The 17,081-nt window shown below is 37.1% G+C and overlaps 1 protein-coding gene across 48 annotated transcripts in view; it reads left to right on the forward strand.

Annotated features, from left to right (window-relative positions):
- LOC116250286 (uncharacterized) overlaps positions 1-16,604 on the forward strand; it is a 66,851-nt gene extending 50,247 nt beyond the window's left edge. For 10 of the 48 annotated variants that reach the window (XR_007572728.1, XR_007572726.1, XR_007572727.1 and 7 more), the window contains 5 exons: positions 10,947-11,047; positions 12,139-12,219; positions 14,922-15,178; positions 15,401-15,550; positions 16,107-16,604. Coding sequence is in view for 16 of the 48 variants with exons in the window: in XM_050076556.1 (XP_049932513.1) it covers positions 14,922-14,958; positions 15,044-15,178; positions 15,401-15,504 (276 nt within the window). In the remaining 32 variants the exon portion in view is untranslated. The remainder of the gene's footprint in view (positions 1-10,946; positions 11,048-12,138; positions 12,220-14,921; positions 15,179-15,400; positions 15,551-16,106) is intronic. The other 38 variants (XR_004171413.2, XM_050076556.1, XM_050076557.1 and 35 more) reach the window with 19 other exon arrangements.
- Positions 16,605-17,081: the final 477 nt, after the last annotated feature.

The raw sequence follows: 17,081 nt of genomic DNA on the forward strand, positions 1-17,081 counted from the left end.
ATGTGCTATTTGAAATTTTGCAAAAGTTAATAAAAGCTTTTCTGGTTTAACAAAATTGCTGCACTTTTTCATATGTTTCTAAAGATTGCGGCTGTTTACGTTTTCTACAAAAAATGTTAGATTTCACGTATTTACTAATTTAAAAAAAAATCAAACATTTATAAACTGTTTGAAAGTTTTACCAGCTTTGTAATCTTTTAGAAACTTTCTGAAATTTTTTAACTTTTCAAATATGTGACAACAAATGCTTTCGCTGCTAACGAAACACAATTTTGAAATTTGGTTGCACAAACATTCAAAATTTTCATAACTCTTAGAAGTTCTACAACATGATGAAACTTTTGCCTTTTTTTTTGCAATTGATAATGGTTTCGAACTGTTTGGAAATATTACGAATGTTTTATTCCGGTTTCTAAAACTCTGCCCTTTTTTATAGATTTTGGTGAGGTATATGCTTAGTTTGAAATTTCGCTATTCATAAAATCTTTTCTATTTTTACACAATTCTTGCACTTTGTCACGCGTTTTGCAAAGACTATTACTCTAAAAAATTATAACTCTTCACGTTTCCTACAAAATGTCAAAATTTTCATACATTAATTAATTCTAAAGTTTATAAATGCTTATAAACCTTTCAAAAGTCTTTACACTTTACCAAATTTAACATCTGATTTCAATTCTGAAATGTCCTAAATAGTTTATAAGCATAGTCTGAGTTTTTGGGGAATTTTTAATTACTTTGAAAGTAATCCATAATTCTAATTACTTTGAATGTGGCACCAGTAATTTACAAAATTGCTGCACTTTTTCACATCTTTTGAAAAAACTGTATTGTTTTCCAAAGATAATGACTCTTTACCTTTTCTACAAAAATGTTAAATATTTCTCGTACTTACTAATTTGCAATTTTTAGACACTTATAATTTGTTTTGAAAGTTTTACTAGCTTTGTGATCTTTTTCATTCTTCCCAAAGTTTGTATATTTTCAAATATTTAATCTCAAATATATTTTGCCAGTAAAATATAATTTCAGAAATTCTTATAAGTTTTGTATAAATTTTCTAAAAATTTGTTAATTACTTGGAAGGAAGCGTTAAAATTTTATGAAATTTACAACTCTTACAAGCTTTATAAGTTGATAAAGCTTAGCTACTTTTTTTAGAATTGCAAACACATTGAAATTGATTTAAAATTCTGCAAATGTTTTGTTTGGTTATTAAAATTTAGCATTGCTTTATATGTTTTGGTGAAGTATGTGCATAATTTGATATTTTGCATGGCCACTTAGATGCATTGGTATAATGGTCAATTTTAAGAGGTTACTCGTTGGACAAAAGGGAAGTCAATGAAAAACATGCAATACTAAACTAGTGCGCTCAAAGGATGTGATGTGAATGATATGTGATCGTTTCATTTTAAGCGCAAAAGGTACGATGAACCCTGTACAACAAAAGGGAAAGCAGTCCTGTGAGACCTGGGAATTGCTCTAGGATTTTGATGAAGCAACATGGGCACCATCAAGTTAAAAATGTCAATTAGATGCAATTGAAATAAATGGCTGACTGGTTGACTCAACCAATGCACGACCAACTAGATGCATTGGTATAATGGTCAGTTTTAGGAGGTTACTCGTTAGACAAAAGGAAAGTCAATGAAAATCATGCAATACTAGACAAGTGCTCTAAGGGGATGTGATGTGAATGATATGTGATCGTCTCATTTTGAGCGCAAAAGATACGATAAACCCTCTTACAACAAAAGGAAAAGCAGTCCTTTGAGACGTGAAAACTACTCTAGGATCTTGATGAAGCAACATGCACACCATCAAGTTAAAAATGTTGGTTAGATGCAATTGAAATAAATGCCTGACTGGTTGACACGACTAATGCATGGCCAACTAGATGCATTGGTATAATGGTCAGTTTTAGGAGCTTATGCGTATTGCACAAGGAAAGTCAATCAAAAACATGCAATACTTGACAAGTGCAATCAAGGGATCTTATGTAAATGATATGTGATCGTGTCATTTTGAGCGAAAAAAGATACGATGAACCCCCTTACAAGAAAAGGCAAAGCAGTCCTGTGAGACATGAGGACTGATATGGGATCTTGATGAAGCAACATGTGTACCATCATGTTAAAAATGTCAATTAGATCCAATTGAAATAAATGGCTGACTGGTTAAGATGACCAATGCATGGCCAACTACATGCATTGGTATAATGGTCACTTTTAGGAGGTTACTCGTTAGACATAAGGAAAGCCAATGAAAAACATGCAATACTAGACAAGTGCGCTCGAGGGATGTGATGTGAATGATATGTGATCGTCTCATTTTGAGCGGAAAACATACGATGAACCCCGTACAACAAAAAGGAAAGCAGTCTTGTGAGACCTGGGAATTGCTCTAGGATCTTGATGAAGCAACATGCGCACCATCAAGCTAAAATTGTCAATTAGATGCAATTGAAATAAATGGCTGACTGGTTGACTCGATCAATGTGCGGCCAACTAGATGCATTGGTATAATGGTCAGTTTTAGGAAGTTACTCGTTAGACAAAAAGAAACTCAATGAAAAGCTTGCAATACTAGACAAGTGCGCTCAAGGGATGTGTTGTGAATGATATGTGATCATATCATTTTGAGCGCAAATCATATGATGAACCCGTACAAGAAAAGGGGAATGTGAGACCTGGGAACTGCTCTAGATCTTGATGAAGCAACATGTGCACGATCAGGTTAAAAATGTGAGTTAGATGCAATTGAAATAAATGCCTGACTGGTTGACACTTCCAATGCATTGCCAACTAGATGCATTGGTATAACGGTCAGTTTTTTGAAGTTACTCGTTAGACAAAAAGAAAGTCAATGAAAAGCATGCAATACTAGACTAGTGCGCTCAAGGGATGTGATGTAAATGATATGTGATTGTTTCTTTTTGAGCAAAAAAGATACGATGAACCCCGTACAACAAAAGGGTGTGAGACCTAGGAATTCCTCTAGGATCTTGATGAAGCAACATGCGCACCATCAAGTTAAAAATGTCAGTTAGATGCAATAGAAATAAATTGCTCACTAGTTAGATGCAATAGAAATAAATTGCTCACTGGTTGCACGACCAATGCACGGTCAACTAGATGCATTGGTATAACGGTCAGTTTTACGAGGCTACTCGTTAGACATAAGAAAAGTCAATGAAAAGCATGCAATACTAGACAAGTGCACTAAAGGGATGTGATGTGAATGATATGTGATCGTCTCATTTTGAGCGCAAAAGATACGATGAACCCCCTTACAACAAAAGGGAAAACAGTCCTGTGAGACGTGGAAACTGCTCTAGGATCTTGATGAAGCAACATGCGCACCATGAAGTTAAAAATGTTGGTTAGATGCAATTGAAATAAATGGCTGACTGGTTGACACGACTAATGCATGGCCAACTAGATGCATTGGTATAATGGTCAGTTTCAGGAGCTTATGCGTATGGCACAAGGAAAGTCAATGAAAAACATGCAATACATACAAGTGCGCTCAAGAGATGTTATGTAAATGATCTGTGATCGTGTCATTTTGAGCGAAAAAGATACGATGAACCCCCTTACAACAAAAGGGAAAGCAGTCGTGTGAGACATGAGGACTGCTCTAGGATCTTGATGAAGCAACACGTGCACCATCAAGTTAAAAATGTCAGTTAGATGCAATTGAAATAAATGGCTGACTGGTTGAGATAACCAATGCATGGCCAACTAGATGCATTGGTATAATGGTCAGTTTTAGGAGGTTACTTGTTAGACAAAAGGAAAGTCAATGAAAACATGCAATACTTGACAAGAACCCTCAAGGGATGTTATGTAAATGATATGTGGTCGTGACATTTTGATCGAAAAAAGATACGATGAACCCCCTTACAACAAAAGGGAAAGCAGTCCTGTGAGACATGAGGACTCATATGGGATCTTGATGAAGCAACATGTGTACCATCATGTTAAAAATGTCAGTTAGATGCAATTGAAATAATGGCTGACTGGTTAAGACGACCAATGCATGGCCAACTAGATGCGTTGATATAATGGTCAGTTTTACGATGTTACTCGTTAGACTAAAAGTCAATGAAAACATGCAATACTAGACAAGTGCACTAAAGGGATGTGATGTGATCGTCTCTTTTTGAGCGCAAAAGATACGAAAAGCAATCCTGTGAGACGTGGAAACTGCTCTAGGATCTTGATGAAGCAACATGCGCACCATCAAGTTAAAAATGTTGGTTAGATGCAACTGAAATAAATGGCTGACTGGTTGACACGACTAATGCATGGCCAACTAGATGCATTGGTATAATGGTCAGTTTCAGGAGCTTATGCGTATGGCACAAGGAAAGTCAATGAAAAACATGCAATACATGACAAGTGCGCTCAAGGGATGTTATGTAAATGATCTGTGATCGTGTTATTTGAGCGAAAGATACGATGACCCTTACAACAAAGGGACTTAGACATGAACAACGTGCACCATCAAGTTAAAAATGTCAGTTAGATGCAATTGAAATAAATGGCTGACTGGTTGAGATAACCAATGCATGGCCAACTAGATGCATTGGTATAATGGTCAGTTTTAGGAGGTTACTTGTTAGACAAAAGGAAAGTCAATGAAAACATGCAATACTTGACAAGAACCCTCAAGGGATGTTATGTAAATGATATGTGGTCGTGACATTTTGATCGAAAAAAGATACGATGAACCCCCTTACAACAAAAGGGAAAGCAGTCCTGTGAGACATGAGGACTGATATGGGATCTTGATGAAGCAACATGTGTACCATCATGTTAAAAATGTCAGTTAGATGCAATTGAAATAATGGCTGACTGGTTAAGACGATCAATGCATGGCCAACTGGATGCATTGATATAATGGTCAGTTTTACGAGGTTACTCGTTAGACATAAGGAAAGTCAATGAAAAGCATGCAATACTAGACAAGTGCACTAAAGGGATGTGATGTGAATGATATGTGATCGTCTCATTTTGAGCGCAAAAGATACGATAAACCCCTTACAACAAAGGGAAAAGCAGTCCTGTGAGACGTGGAAACTGCTCTAGGATCTTGATGAAGCAACATGCTCACCATCAAGTTAAAAATGTTGGTTAAATGCAGTTGAAATAAATGGCTGACTGGTTGACACGACTAATGCATGCCAACTAGATGCATTGGTATAATGGTCAGTTTCAGGAGCTTATGCGTATGACACAAGGAAAGTCAACGAAAAGCATGCAATACATGACAAGTGCGCTCAGGGGATGTTATGTAAATGATATGTGATCGTGTTATTTTGAGTGAAAAAGATACGATGAACCCCCTTCCAACAAAAGGGAAAGCATTCCTGTTAGACATGAGGACTGCTCTAGGATCTTGATGAAGCAACATGCGTACCATCAATTAAAAATGTCAATTAGATGCAATTGAAATAAGTGGCTGACTGGTTGACACGACCAATGCATGTCCGACTAGATGCATTGGTATAATGGTTAGTTTTAGGAGGTTACTCGTTAGACAAAAGGAAGTCAATGAAAAACATGCAAGTGCGCTCAAGGGATATTATGTAAATGATATGTGATCGTGTTATTTTGAGTGAAAAAGATACGATGAACCCCCTTCCAACAAAAGGGAAAGCATTCTTGTGAGACATGAGGACTGCTTTAGGATCTTGATGAAGCAACATGCGTACCATCAAATTAAAAATGTCAATTAGATACAATTGAAATAAGTGGCTGACTGGTTGACACGACCAATGCATGGCCGACTAGATGCATTGGTATAATGGTCAGTTTTATGAGGTTACTCGTTAGACAAAAGGAAGTCATTGAAAAACATGCAATATTATACAATTGCGCTCAAGGGATGTGATGTGAATGATATGTGATCGTTTCATTTTGAGCACAAAAGATACAATGAGCCCCATACAACAAAAGGGAAAGCAGTCCTGTGAGACCTGGGAACTGCTCTAGGATCTTGATGAAGCAACTTGGGCACCATCAAGTTAAAAATGTCAATTAGATGCAATTGAAATACATGGCTGACTGGTTGACACGGCCAATGCACGGCCAACTAGATGCATTGGTATAATTGTCAGTTTTACGAGGTTACTCGTTAGACATAAAGAAACTCAATGAAAACATGCAATACTAGACAAGTGCATTAAAGGGATGTGATGTGAATGAAATGTGATCGTCTCATTTGAGCGCAAAAGATACGATGAACCTTACAACAAAAGGAAAGCAGTCCTGTGAGACGTGGAAACTGCTCTAGGATCTTGATGAAGCAACATGCGCACCCTCAAATTAAAAATGTTGGTTAGATGCAATTGAAATAAATGGCTGACTGGTTGACACGACTAATGCATGGCCAACTAGATGCATTGGTATAATGGTCAGTTTCAGGAGCTTATGCGTATGGCACAAGGAAGTCAATGAATACATGACAAGTGCGCTCAAGGGATGTTATGTAAATGATCTGTGATCGTGTCATTTTGAGCGAAAAAGATACGATGAACCCCCTTACAACAAAAGGGAAAGCAGTCGTGTGAGACATGAGGACTGCTCTAGGATCTTGATGAAGCAACAAGTGCACCATCAAGTTAAAAATGTCAGTTAGATGCAATTGAAATAAATGGCTGACTGGTTGAGATAACCAATGCATGGCCAACTAGATGCATTGGTATAATGGTCAGTTTTAGGAGGTTACTTGTTAGACAAAAGGAAAGTCAATGAAAACATGCAATACTTGACAAGAACCCTCAAGGGATGTTATGTAAATGATATGTGGTCGTGTCATTTTGATCGAAAAAAGATACGATGAACCCCCTTACAACAAAAGGGAAAGCAGTCCTGTGAGACATGAGGACTGATATGGGATCTTGATGAAGCAACATGTGTACCATCATGTTAAAAATGTCAGTTAGATGCAATTGAAATAATGGCTGACTGGTTAAGACGATCAATGCATGGCCAACTGGATGCATTGATATAATGGTCAGTTTTACGAGGTTACTCGTTAGACATAAGGAAAGTCAATGAAAAGCATGCAATACTAGACAAGTGCACTAAAGGGATGTGATGTGAATGATATGTGATCGTCTCATTTTGAGCGCAAAAGATACGATAAACCCCCTTACAACAAAGGGAAAAGCAGTCCTGTGAGACGTGGAAACTGCTCTAGGATCTTGATGAAGCAACATGCTCACCATCAAGTTAAAAATGTTGGTTAAATGCAGTTGAAATAAATGGCTGACTGGTTGACACGACTAATGCATGCCAACTAGATGCATTGGTATAATGGTCAGTTTCAGGAGCTTATGCGTATGACACAAGGAAAGTCAACGAAAAGCATGCAATACATGACAAGTGCGCTCAGGGGATGTTATGTAAATGATATGTGATCGTATTATTAATGAACCCCATACAACAAAAGGGAAAGCAGTCCTGTGAAACCTGGGAACTGCTCTAAGATCTTGATGAAGCAACGTGGGCACCATCAAGTTAAAAATGTCAATTAGATGCAATTGAAATACATGGCTGACTGGTTGACACGACCAATGCACGGCCAACTAAATGCATTGGTATAATGGTCAGTTTTACGAGGTTACTCGTTAGACATAAAGAAACTCACTGAAAACATGCAATAGTAGACAAGTGCATTAAAGGGATGTGATGTGAATGAAATGTGATCGTCTCATTTTGAGCGCAAAAGATACGATGAACCCCCTTACAACAAAAGGGAAAGCAGTCTTGTGAGACGTGGAAACTGCCCTAGGATCTTGATGAAGCAACATGCGCACCATCAAGTTAAAAATGTTGGTTAGATGCAATTAAAATAAATGGCTGACTGGTTGACACGACTAATGCATGGCCAACTAGATGCATTGGTATAATGGTCAGTTTCAGGAGCTTATGCGTATGGCACAAGGAAAGTCAATGAAAAACATGCAATACATGACAAGTGCGCTTAAGGGATGTTATGTAAATGATCTGTGATCGTGTCATTTTGAGCGAAAAGGATACGATGAACCCCCTTACAACAAAAGGGAAAGCAGTCGTGTGAGACATTAGGATCTTGATGAAGCAACACGTGCACCATCAAGTTAAAAATGTCAGTTAGATGCAACTGAAATAAATGGCTGACTGGTTGAGATAACCAATGCATGGCCAACTAGATGCATTGGTATAATGGTCAGTTTTAGGAGGTTACTTGTTAGACAAAAGGAAAGTCTCTCAAGGGATGTTATGTAAATGATATGTGGTCGTGTCATTTTGAGCGAAAAAAGATACGATGAACCCCTTACAACAAAAGGTTGCGGACGTGAACCATAGGATGCGCCTTGAAGTCTAGCGGGAGATCTAACTTGTACGCCAGCTTTCCCATCCTCTTGACCACATTAAATGGCCCTTCATACTTTCTGACCCGTGCTCGTTGTCGCCCACGGAAGACGCCTTTGTTCTTTAGCTTCCACACGGGAGTAGACATCTTCAATACTAAATGCTTCTTTAGAATTAAGAATTTGACTCCTTACATTTTCGAATTCATCGTTCAGTCCTGCTAAGAATAGGAATATCATATTCTCCCATTCTTCAGCCACATAATGCATCTGGTCTTGGGGACTTTAAGATTACATAAATATCTGTGACCGAGAGATCCCCTTGCCGAAGAGCATACACATCCTTCATCAGTTGATACACTCGAATCTTCATCTTCTTCTGGTCATACATTTGTTCCAAAATAATCCACATATCTCTCGCAGTCTTCTTACGAAGAATGAGAGGTTGAATATCAGAAGATACAGATAGAGAATTGACAATCCAAGTTTTTATTTGGTTGTCTTCAAGGAACCAAGTATCCCAAGCCGCACTAGTCGCAACAGGTTCAACCTTTCTCCCATTCAGATAGGCAATACGGCCTCGACCAGCAATCGCCATGGTGATGGCAGCGGACCATTGAAGGTAATTTTTCTTGGTGAGCCGAATGGTAGTAACATGAACGGGGAAAGTCGATGAAAAGCGTGATCAGTATTGACTGTAGAGGAAGAAGAATCAGCCATGGTCACCAACTAATACCGACGGCAACCCTGAACGATGAAACCACAAATCTGTTGCAGCCGGAATCGGTGGCAACAATGGAAGCGGCGGCGACGGTGGAACAAGGGCAGTGAGCAATGGAACGGTTAGGGCCAGAACTTCACGGCCGGCAAAAAATTTCACAAACTAAACCTGACTCTGATACCATGTAGAAACAATAGAAACACGAGAAATAAAGATCGTACACGGATGTAACGTGGAAAACCCTCAACGAGAGGGAAAAACCACGGGATATTGTCACTTCAAACTCCCATGTTGCTCTGAAAGGGAATTGATCTTCATTCGCCCTAATTCCATATTAATGAGGATTAGGGGCAGCTAAACAAAATTACAATAAAGGTCCACAAAAGAAATAAAATAACAAGGATAACTCCTGTTTACACTCATTTGCTGATAATGAATTATGGCAAAGACTTCAACAGAGTGAATGTATGCTGGGTTCATCAATGCATTCAAATGTGGCAAATGATAGACCTGCTCAACTTCAATTAGATGATAATCCACTAGAATGCATAGTAGTTGTTTAACTAGTCATATGTTGTCGTTGAAACTGTGTAATATTTAGGTTTTTTACTAGAGAATGGAGGTTCTTATCATCATTCATCAATAAAGCGAAACTAGGAAGGGGGAATAGCCTTATGATTTCACTAGAAAAAGCTTAGTAGGAGTAGGGTTATCTGCTGCAAGTAGTGGCAATCTATTGCTTACATCCAGAATAAAATATTTGTTTGGGAATAGGAACCTGTTAACTATAGATTCAGCTATTTTTACCTTTACTAGTAGCCTGTGGGTGCAAGTCTTCAGTTGAGTTCACGTGGAAAAATCTCAAATATCCTGTCTCCATGGTCACTGATGGTACATTTTTGCAGGTCTCACTGACAGGTACATATGCAATAGATAGTGGTGTGATCTTATGCTTTCTCTACTTTGAATAATTTTGCAAATGTTTGAGCTTTTTGGTCACTCATTTCATATTTTATGTTGTTGCAGAAAAACATGTTCATATTTAATCATTATTTCATTTATCAGGTGCCCTTACCATATAATCAACACAATGTCAAGATTAGTTAAAGTGCATAAAGGAACAGAAAAATTACCATATAATCAACAGGATGTGAAAATTACTTAAAGTGCATAAAAGAACACAAAAAGCAATGCTTGGATGTTGACTGAAGTAAAAATGCTCATATTTAATATGCTAAGATAAAGATTTCGTTGCCATATGTAAATTAAATTGTGTTGTAAATTATAGCTGAAATATGTGACCCATTTTTTTCCTGGATTGGTATTTTATTTCCAATTTCAAGGATCTAAATTGATGCTGCGATAAAGCTTGCACTTCCTATAGCTTTTTTTTTTTCGGTCCTTTCTGTTGACCCTTTTTCCTTTAAAATAAATACTTGGTGTTTACCTTGACCTTTTTATTTCTTGGTTTTATCTATAGTTCTTGACAGACATAATAAGGACGTCATGTGTTCGTTCATGATTTGTTTGTTTGAATCCTACATGATTTTCCACATGTTTGAACCCATATGTAATGGTGGATTCAATGGATTGTGTTCAACTTATATGGCAATTATGAAATATACTAGCACTTTGAGTATGTCAGGGAGGTGCAACAGGTATGCTTTTGTAGGCTGTGCTTATTGTTGCTGTTGTTGTATACTGGATCGATTCATTGTCACTTCAAACTCCCATGTTGCTCTATATTTCTATTTCAAGCTAGCTTTCTGGATATGGGGCTAAAACTAGTTCGATTGTTTTGACTCAAATCACTGTATATGTGTGAATCTGAGACTTTCCCATTTTGCTATCGTTAAGCTTCCACAGGAAATCAAAGCTTGAGAGATTTTGGCAAATAGTGGCAATGTTTAAAGCCACATTTGATGTGCTCTCTCTCCCCATCTACCACAGGTGATCAGGTATGCAGTAGTGTGTAAATGTATTTAACTGAATGTAAACTATTCTTTCGGATGTCATGTTTCTAATATTTCATTAATATGAAAAAGTTCCAGGTAGTTCTTTCTTCTCCCCATAGGGATAGGCTGCAACCAAATGATTAGTCATTAGTGGCCTGAGAGATCAGTGGCCTTCAATTCGTGTTATGTTTGAACCTGCTTCCTAGCCCTTTGTCTCATTAGGGATATTGGAAATCAAGGACTGAAATAATATATCTGACCTAATAAATCTTCTAAGAAACTTGATGAACATGTAATTATTTTATGTCGTTTTTCTCAATGCAATAAATAAAATAATCGTTTAAAATTGTAAAAAGCCTTTTTTAATGTTAACATAAAAAAACACAACAAATGTGTTTGTTTGCGTTTTTTTTTTTCATTTTATTCATTTGTTCAGGTTTTTCTTAATGACAAACTGTTTTTTGTCATTTTCTAATTTTTATTTGTTGCAAATATACTTATTTTTTGATGTTTGTATTATTAGTCTAACACTTATTTTATTTTCCCTTATTTTTATTTTTTTTTAAATTTTTAAAACTCACCAGATTTTCCGTATTTTTCCTTTTTTTCAAGCTCGCCGTATTAGACCCAAGATAAACCTTGTTGTTTAAAACACCCAAAAAGTTTTTTGTGACTATGGTTCACGTCATACAACCTCTAACTGTATATGCATGGTTTAAGTTGTACCATCATCAATTTCTTTTGTCTGACCCCACATGGGTATGGCTGCTTGATGTATTGGATTCATAAATTTGTTTGGCTAGTCTACTCTTCCTTTCAATGTGTAAGATGAGGTTTGCAAATAGTGACATGAGAGTAGGTAATGCATCGTTACATTGGCTCTAATGGCAAATTGATGGGTCAACTTCAGTAAAAAACTGCAACTATGGATGTCAGTCTCAGTATCTTCAACTTATCAATATGTACATATGCAAAGGTGGTACTGCTTGTCTCTTGCCAATGACAACAGGCCTGCTGTATTCTTGAGTCTGTTCCGGTTTACCTGAATTGCTTTTAAAATATCTCGTCTATATCTGCTCTCTTGTACCTTGCAGGCAGACCTTTTGGAGTGTTGGTGTCATTCGGTTTCAACTTATAACATAAAGGCCTCCTTTTCTAGGAGCAACCAGGAATAGGTATGAGTGTTAATTCCATTTAATAGAGGAAGACATTGAAAACACCATGCAGCACAGCCCGTAGGGGTGATTCAATTTAAGTTGATCGGATTAAAATCCAATTAATAAAAAAAAACTTTCTTGTTATTCGTTTTTTAAGAAAAATGTCCTTTCTACTGTCATTTAATTGTTTGTTGTTCATTTCGGTCTAACAACTGTTGGATCTGACAATCTTAAAGAAATTATGCACTCACCGCAAAGCCAAATTTTTGGACACTCATCAAGGCTCCGACTGTAATACCATTTAAAGTAAAAAAATGGATCATTTGAAAATAAAATACCAATTAGAGGTTAGGGTTAAACACATGAGTAGACCATCATAAGCTGAGGTGAAAACTCACAGTTATTGTGCTGCTCTATTTTTCTTTTTTTGTTTTATGAATTGCAAAGAAGAATAATAAATACTCCTTTTGTCACCACATTTACGAACCTCTTGTTTCACGCTGAGATTAATATGAACAAATTGATCCAGCGGCTTCTTGTCCTCGCTACAAGAACTTCACTATTCACTGACATGGAAAAAAGTGTCACAAAGAGCTTTACTAACGCAGCTTGTTGCAAGAAGAAAGATGAGTAGATTGCTAGCATAGAAAAAAACTGCACGTGTCAGGGAATAGGCGTAGAAAATTTCTACTTGATGCAGTTGCGACATAATATAATTTGATCTTACAATTTTCCCCAGCTTCTATGAACTTGAGTGTTGCTTGTATTGATTTGAGCCAAAAATTGTTCGTGGTAATCCTGGTATTGCAATGATTGATAACAAGTCTTTTTTAAGTTTATCCGAAAACATGGACGTAGAACTATGTTCCTCTTTGTTCCTGTTAGGTCTTAATTGGGCTACCTTTATGAGAATTATGATATATTCAAGTGGATGGTTGGAACACTCTGTTGGTGTTCTTGTTGCCAAACTTCCCTAGAGGGATCCTTGCATGGGCAAAGGAAAAATGCAACTGGGGAAGCTCCTACTCGGTCTCACGGATGTTAGAAGCTGTCCCAAAGGCCCTTAACTTAATTAGCAACATGGAAAACAGCAGTTTTCCAGAAATTATCAGTCATAGTGGTCTCTTCTAGTCATTGATACGAAGAGTTAAGTCGGTCAACGGCTGAATTAAATACTGCGGGATATTCAAAGAGTAAGCTTGTAACCGCATACTGAAATGACTCTGGCTCTTCAAGATTCTCGTTCTTCATGATGTTCAAGAAATATACCTTAATTACACAATAACTTTTCTGGCTCATCTTCTCGGTGGTGTTCCTGCGATCCAGTTCCTACTTTATCCCGGTTTATCTGGATAACCGGTTGCAGGAGAAGTTTACTTTATATATGTCTGGTTGGGTTCCCTTTAATAACTCATTAGGAAAGAAAAATTGCATTTTGTCGTTAAAAGAGGGCAAAGTCAAACTTTTCTGGCACATCTTCTCGGTAGTGTTCCTGCGATCTAGTTTCCACTTCATCCCCATTATCTGGATAACCGGTCGCAGGAGAAGATTTGCTTTATATTTGTCTGGTTGGGTTGCCTTTTATAACTCAGTAGGAAAGAAAAATTGCATTTCTTTTTCATTGTTGCCGTCAAAAGAGGGCAAAGTCAATGTTTCTAAGTTTAAGGAGAAAATGATTAAACCCAAATGAGCGGAGCAAGAATTTTTTTTTCGGGGCGGCCAAACTCCCCATTTCTCCAATGAACTTGTCCGAATATGGCCAAATTAAAACAAAATCTAAAAAATCCATGAAACTTATTTCCATAACTAAACATCCACAAAATTTGTTTCCATGAGGAAAAATCCATCACCTTGAAAAGTTTTTTCCATGGAAAAAATTCCATCCTAAAAATCCATGAATTTTTTTTTCCATGAATAAAAATCCATCATAAAAGATCCATGAAAAAAATTCTGTCTTAAAAATCCACTAAAACTTTTTTTTCCCATGAATAAAATCAATCCTAAAAGATCCACGAAAGTTTTTTTCCATGAAAAAAATTCCATCTTAAAAATCCACGAAAGCTTTACCCTTGATAAAAAAATCCATCCTAAAAGATCCACGAAAATTCATCCTAAAAGATCGATGAAAAGTTTTTTCAATGGTGAAAATAATCGATGGATTTTTCTTCAGCGTAAAAAAAATCATGGATATATCAAACGTCCTAAAAGGTATCCACGAAATGTTTTTTTCCACTGGTGCATCAAACGTATCTTCGAAGATATTCACGAAATTCTTTTTGCATGGATTTTTTTTTCTGAGTGCATCAAACAACCCTCAAATATATCCACTGCTGTGTGCATGCTCTGGCGAGCAGTTCAAGTTTGAGGAGGTGGAGCCTCCTCTGTCACCGGAATCCTTCGCGACGAGAGATTTTTCGGCTGGTGGCATTTCCTCGAGGACCTTGGGTTGGGATGCCAAGTTCGAGGATAATCATGTCGAAGAGGTGGAAACTACTCTGAAGGAAGCCCTCTCACTGAACTATGAGATGCCTTTCTTCCCCTTTTTGGTGTTCTATTTTCCTCTTGACGGCTCTATAGATGGTTGTTTTTAATATTCGTTAATCTCATTTTTCTGTGCAGGAAGCACGTGCTTTTCTTCCCCTTTTTGGTGTTCTATTTTCCTCTTGACGGCTCTATAGATGGTTGTTTTTAATATTCGTTAATCTCATTTTCCTGTGCAGGAAGCGCGTGCTTTATTGGGATGGCTGAGTACCAGAGGTAACTATGCTGCTCCTCTCCAGGTGTTCCGTGGGATTGATATACAGAGTTTGATACCCAAGATGACTAAATCTATAGCTGATAGGGTCCAGCGTCAAAAAGCTCGATTTAAAAGCCAGAAGGTGCAAAAAAAATACAATGTCTATGCATTCTGTGAGTCTCTTGCTTGAAGCTATCTTACTTAAAGCAAGATCACTGGAACAGCTTGGTTTAAGAAAAGGTACAGTATCTAGTTGTGTAATCACCTTTCTGTTTGAAAATGGAGTTCTTAGTCTTCTAGCAGCCATGTCTGGATTTGTTTGACTGTCTTACTTTGTTTGTATGTCTTAATCATTCAGCATGCTGCGCGTGATTAGTAACACTATGTTTAATGGTATTTACGATGTGTAGATATACTAATCAATTTCCTTTTACCATATCGTATTTGCAACCCGACATGCAGTCAAGTTTTCTGAAAGCAGACAGAACTTGATCAAGAACTTTGAACATTCTCTTTCCTTGGTTGATTGGAACTATTATCCAATTACACAGTTTATACAGCAGTAACAGCACTATAACACCAAGGGAATAATGTTGGGACTGTCATTGACAGGTAGACTTCAACTTCAACTGCTAAGGAGGCTTTTTTTCTTTTTTTGTGGCTTGCTTCTCTTTCCATATCTTTTCCTCTTTATTGCATTTTTTATACTGACGCTTCAAATAAATGCTTTTTCTCCTTCTTTTCATGTAATTTTTTACGGTCTGGACAGTTTCAACTTTCTGAAATGCTTAAGTTCGTCGACATGAATTCTGTGTTTGTTCACTTATTCAGAATATTCGATCTTGCTTTTTTTTTTATGACATTTAACTACTTCTGTTGTAAAAGAGCGTTACTATTGGAGTTAAAAGAACAAAATTGATTATATATTTCCTAACTTCAAAATTTCATGTGGTAATAAATATGTTGACAATTCCTATGAATGCTTGTGAGCATGTTTTTGTTCTCTCTCAGTTTTTGTTTTCTATAAACTTCACATGTTTGCTTTTTCTTTTTTCTTTTGGGTGAGTTGATTTCAGAATTCAATGAATGTGAACCATAGAAGACTCACCTTCTGTTTGTGATTCAATGCTATCCTGGACAGTAATTTGTGTGCTTGATTTCTTGTTAGATCTCACAGAACCAAGAAGATTCCTCAACGTTGACAGGCCGTTGTTATTATGTCACAGACATCACAGAATATGAAAAAACAGACTGTGATACTGAAACTTGTGATTCTCAATGACATGCGTGATCTCCATATGCTGATGAAGCACAGGTTGTGATTCTTTAGCCCTTTGAAAGGCAAAAGAATAATGGTTTTACAGCTTTTTGGGCAAGAGGATGATAGTGGCTACATGGTGGTTCTGTTGGTTTCGCTTTTCTTTTCCATTATTGTTTTTAATGTTGTAGAATCATCCTATTAAGTGTTTGGTGTGTGGTCACACCATGATGAAGACTATTCTAGGAGGCGAATTATTAAAAAATTACTTGCAAGCAGCGGGAAACTTGTAAAAGCACGTAGGCAGTAGTCAGGACAAGAAATGCCTGTGGGGACAAATTACTGCCAAAAAGAAATTAAAATGTGTTCATTTTGTTTTAAGAAGGATTTCAAGTTCTTTTATCTTCATACCTGTGTCACGTATATGGGTTCTCGGCAACAGACTTGTGTCCAGGAGCAAGAATTTAGGAAAAAGCTGCCATGATTTTGCCACGGGAAGGGCTGCCCTGTTGTGAAAGAAGCCATCTTTCACCAAGAAGGAAAAACTCCATTCGAAGCGAGTTTATAAATAAGCTTTGAACCCTGTTATCTCATGCTTCTCAAACGAGCTTTGTGTAAGTAGTCTTTCATGGTCTCAAGTTAATGAGGTTCTAAAAAGGAATGTTATACCTTGTATGTAGGGGACCAATCTCGGTCGATATGGGAATTATTTGTCTCGTCTGAGTCTTCCCTGTTCTTGCTTTGCAAATACCACTTAAAATGAGCTGGAATTTATCAAAGTAATATGCCTTCTGAGTTCTGCTAGAATCATGGGCATGCAATTTAGCAGAGCTTTTGAGTTACAAAGGGACCACAGGATCAAGAATCATGATCAAATGTGGAGCA

The sequence above is a fragment of the Nymphaea colorata genome, chromosome 3 (assembly GCF_008831285.2).
Source record: "Nymphaea colorata isolate Beijing-Zhang1983 chromosome 3, ASM883128v2, whole genome shotgun sequence".
In the NCBI taxonomy this organism is placed as follows: Eukaryota; Viridiplantae; Streptophyta; class Magnoliopsida; order Nymphaeales; family Nymphaeaceae; genus Nymphaea; species Nymphaea colorata.